Source organism: Gavialis gangeticus, unplaced genomic scaffold (genome assembly GCF_001723915.1).
Source record: "Gavialis gangeticus isolate Ggan-Ray unplaced genomic scaffold, GavGan_comp1, whole genome shotgun sequence".
In the NCBI taxonomy this organism is placed as follows: Eukaryota; Metazoa; Chordata; order Crocodylia; family Gavialidae; genus Gavialis; species Gavialis gangeticus.
The window spans coordinates 255,549,845-255,553,957 of NW_017729032.1; the positions used below are offsets into that span (position 1 = coordinate 255,549,845).

At 44.6% G+C, this 4,113-nt stretch overlaps 1 protein-coding gene across 1 annotated transcript in view; it reads right to left on the bottom strand.

Annotated features, from left to right (window-relative positions):
• The window catches only part of LOC109303541 (suppressor of tumorigenicity 14 protein-like), a 50,384-nt gene that overhangs the window by 13,931 nt on the left and 32,340 nt on the right, over positions 1–4,113 (bottom strand). The window contains exon 15 of the mRNA XM_019525760.1: positions 1,849–2,032. Coding sequence (XP_019381305.1) covers positions 1,849–2,032 — 184 coding nt within the window. The remainder of the gene's footprint in view (positions 1–1,848; positions 2,033–4,113) is intronic.

A 4,113-nucleotide genomic window follows, 5' to 3' on the forward strand; every position in this document is an offset into this window, starting at 1 on the left:
TTTTTTTTAAGTACTGGGAGCTGGGGCAGCCATGAGGGGGCTGGGGAAGCAGGCGGGTGTTAGGGGGGCTGGCAGGGGTCCCCCCATAGTCCCCTCCTAGCTCCCCACCTCCCCTTCCCCTACTACTTACCAGCTCAGAGGCACTGTCTGAATCAAAGCTCTCCAAATCCTTTCCGAAGATTCGGACAGCATTGAATCGATTTGGACCTTTAAATTGGTCCCCTGATTCAATTCGGATTCGGAGATTTGGCCACTAAATCAAGCTGCCTATCACCCATCCTGCCTATTTAAACCAAAGGGCAACAATCTTTCTATCACCCTTCTATCAACCTTTCAGTCAGTGTATGCACTACCATGCTGATAAGTAGGTAGGGTGACAGCATAATGGAGAATAAGTGGATGGTGTCACTACAGTTCATTAAGTCCTTAAGCAAGTCAGAACATCTATGGTGTTATCAAAGTTGTATCTGAATGTATTAACATGTTCATCTCCATCAATTACTCAGGATGGCTGCCAGGATAAGAAGCATGGCAGCTATCTTACAGTATCTCCATCCTTCCCCTCCATTCCAGCAGAGGAAATCAGCTTCCCTGTTTAAGATATACACTCCAACTCTGATTCTGAGGGGAAAGGTACATGTGATATTTGAGTAAATATGTCCAGCTCTCCCACTGAGTGCTATTCTAATCTCCTGACAGTTTATTTGTATATAGTTATATTAAGAAGTTGCATTCATAAGCAGATTCATGTTGGCTCAAACACAGGATTTGCTGGTCACAATGGTGAAAGAATTAGTATGAGCACTTCATACAGTTTTCAAAAGTCTGAAGTATCTAAAATCTATTCAACTTACCAATTACGGTCAGCGCAGTGCATTAAAAGACTGCATCACCATTGGCATTGCATTTACTATAGATAACCAATGCCTAGAAAATGGTGTTTAGAGGTTTATTTTGGGGAATTAATTTTAAGGTAAATATATATGTATTAGAATAATGGCCCAGGGTGGCAGCAAATATTAACTGATTTCTAAAGCCTTGGTGTCACAGTCCTCACAGCCTTTAAGGAAAACTGGCTGTCTAACACAACAAGACTAACGTACATACACATAGCCTCGGAAATTGTGGGCGTATACCATGCTGTTCCATAACCTGAGATAAGTGGCACCAGCTTACAAGGCCCAAGAGTTGGGGGCCTGAGAGCTCCAGTTTGTGGGGAGCAGACCAAATTAGGAAAAGACCCGGAAAGCCCAAATTAGGATGCGTGCATGTGATGGGCTTGTGAAACAAAGGAATATGCTGATAGGACAGAAAGCAGACAGTATGACAACCACAGAAAGACCAAAAAGTGATAACCATGGATTAAGAGTCATCAGGAGGTAAAATGTATACAAAAGGAGAACAGAGACTTTAGAGTAACAAAGGGTCCCCGTCCCAAAGAGGGGAACCCAAGGCACCATAGACAGAGAGCATACCACCAGCCTGTATCATTCACCCCTCTGTATGTGGGGTGGTGAGCCTCAGCCTCCAACCTCCAGACTCCTGATATCTGACATTCAAGAGAAAATCTCAGAGTTAATCTCACGTCCTGGCCAGATGTATCTTGACTCTGACGACAGCCCTAGGATTGGTACCTATAGAATTGCTTGTATTATTCCTTTCTCTTATCACTGTGCATCAATAAATTTGCCTATTATTGAATGGAAAGGTCGTGGTCAGTCTGAGGGTTTTGGGTCCCTGCAGAACAAGGCATCTGAGTCCTAAATCCAGTGCCAACAATAACCTTTCTACTTTTTCTAACATATATGTATAGTTCACACCCCTGAATTAAAAGTGGTTTCTACTGACCTTATGGAATCGGAATCCAGGAAACAGTGAGCAGCAGATATCAGCCATCTATTTGAAATAACAGATGCACCACAAATATGGCCATAAGTTCCCATCTGTAAGCTTGCTTGCCATGGCCACTTTCCAGACCTTGCATCCTCACCTCCCACAATTCTATTTTTTTTAAACTGACTCCTTCCACAGGCTAATAAAAAAAAAGGTGGATTAAGAAATGCTCAACACACTGGGCTCTTTTACATTGTTATTTTGTTTGTTTGTTTTTAATATTTAGCTCTTACACTTATAATTTTTCATATGAAATACAAAAGTGCTTCCAAAAAGTAATCAGGAATACAGGTTGTAGCCATGTTGGTCTATAGGCAAAAGCAATCAGAACTCATGGTAGATGTGGCATCTCTTATTAGACTAACTAGATAGTTGCAAAAAATAAAGAAATAAAAAAAAAATAAAGAAAATGTTTTGCAACTTTCTAATAAAACCAAAGCTCCCTAAGCTGTACTCAACCAAAGTAATGGTATTTACTCCCATTTTTCCACAGAGGTTACTGAGGAAGTGACTGACACAAGGCCATACTATAAGCAGCGTTGAAAACAGAATCATAGTCTTTGGATCCTAAGTCCAGTGTTCTAGCCACTGGATCAACTGTTAAAGCAGCTAAGAATTAAAGGGACACACAGAATTATAGGGCAGCTATACATGAGCAGTGAAGCTATTCTGTCTCTCTGTAATTACAGAACATTGGAGCAGGCTTGATTAATCAAGTCTGCTGGAGCATGGTAATTACTGCATGTGACAGGGGAAAGTCACAAGGCTGCCCACAATGGTGACATGCCCCATCTCACCTATCACAACTTGATGCATAAAAGAAAGATGTAATAATGCGGGAGGTTGCCCATTTTATAGCCCAATACCTAAGGCATTATATACAGCTCTGACCTTCCCTATATCATGTCCCATACCTTGCAGATGGCATCCAAAATCATCCAACTTCTCCCGGCTACATTGCTGAGCTGCACCACTTACCCTCAGGCATTCGTAGACTTCCCTTGGTCATTACACCCCCTCCCTGGGACCTCCACTCATGCCCCTTCACTGGGACCTAAACCCACACTCCCTCACTGAGGCTCACTCAAACTACTGAGGCCATCCTATGCTCAGGGCCTGAAGGACTGGGGTCACTCCTCCGCCCCCTCACTGGGGCCTCAGGGCCTATGCCCCTCATGTCCCAGGCCTGATGATAATGCCTGGACCCATGCCTGTCCATACTCTAGGGTTACCCACCAGGTTGTGGGGGCTGTGACTATAAGGTGCCCCATACTTGCCTTTCACCATGGAGGCAACTAGTGTGGCATTTCCTGAGGACCACCTTGCCACAGGCACCCCACCACATCATTCTACCCTAACAGGATGTAATTTTAGGTCACGCAACAGGACTAGGAGTCTCTACCATCCCCATAGCTCCTGTTCTGTACCTCCAAGATATTATGTGAGCAGCAGCTCCAGCCAGGCAATATTCCCCCTCCAGCTGCTTGCAGCAAACTGCTGGCCCTAATGCTCAAAGCCTGCTCTTATATCTACCAGCTGGTCTCACTTCCCAATCAGGCAGCCCCCTGTTGGCCATATGACTCCTGATTGGGAGTGCAGCCACCTGCAGGCTGCTTTGTTGTTTATTATAGCCCTTAAAGTGGCAGGCATCAAAGGTGCCCTGCCACACTGCACTCCAGCAGATTCCAGTGTCTCATGTATCAGCATCCCCATGCTTAAAAATGGTGGCAGGGATGCTTTAACTAAAGCTCATCAAATGAGATTTAGTTAAAGCACCCATCATCATTTGTAAGCATGGGGACACTGATGCACGAGATGCTCCAGACACTTTAAGTAGAGCAGCTCCCAGAGCCACTCTAATTAACATCCTCCCACACTCCCACTCCTGGAAACGTGTCTAAACTCCAATAGTAATTACACCTGGGGTGGACCCTCAGGAAGTTATCTAAACCAACTCTCTGTTCAAGGTGGGATCATTACTGTCTAAACCAACCTTGAGAACAATGGGCACAAATTGATGGAGTGTAGATTTAGGTTGAACATTAGAAAAAACTTCTTCACACTAAGGTTTGCCAGAATCTGGAATGGGCTTCCAAGGGAAGTGGTGCTCTCCCCTACCCTGGGGGTCTTCAAGAGGAGACAGGACAAGCACCTAGCTAGGGTCATTTGACCCCAAAGTTCTTTCCTTCCCAGGGCAGGGATTTTTTTTGTTGGGGGGGG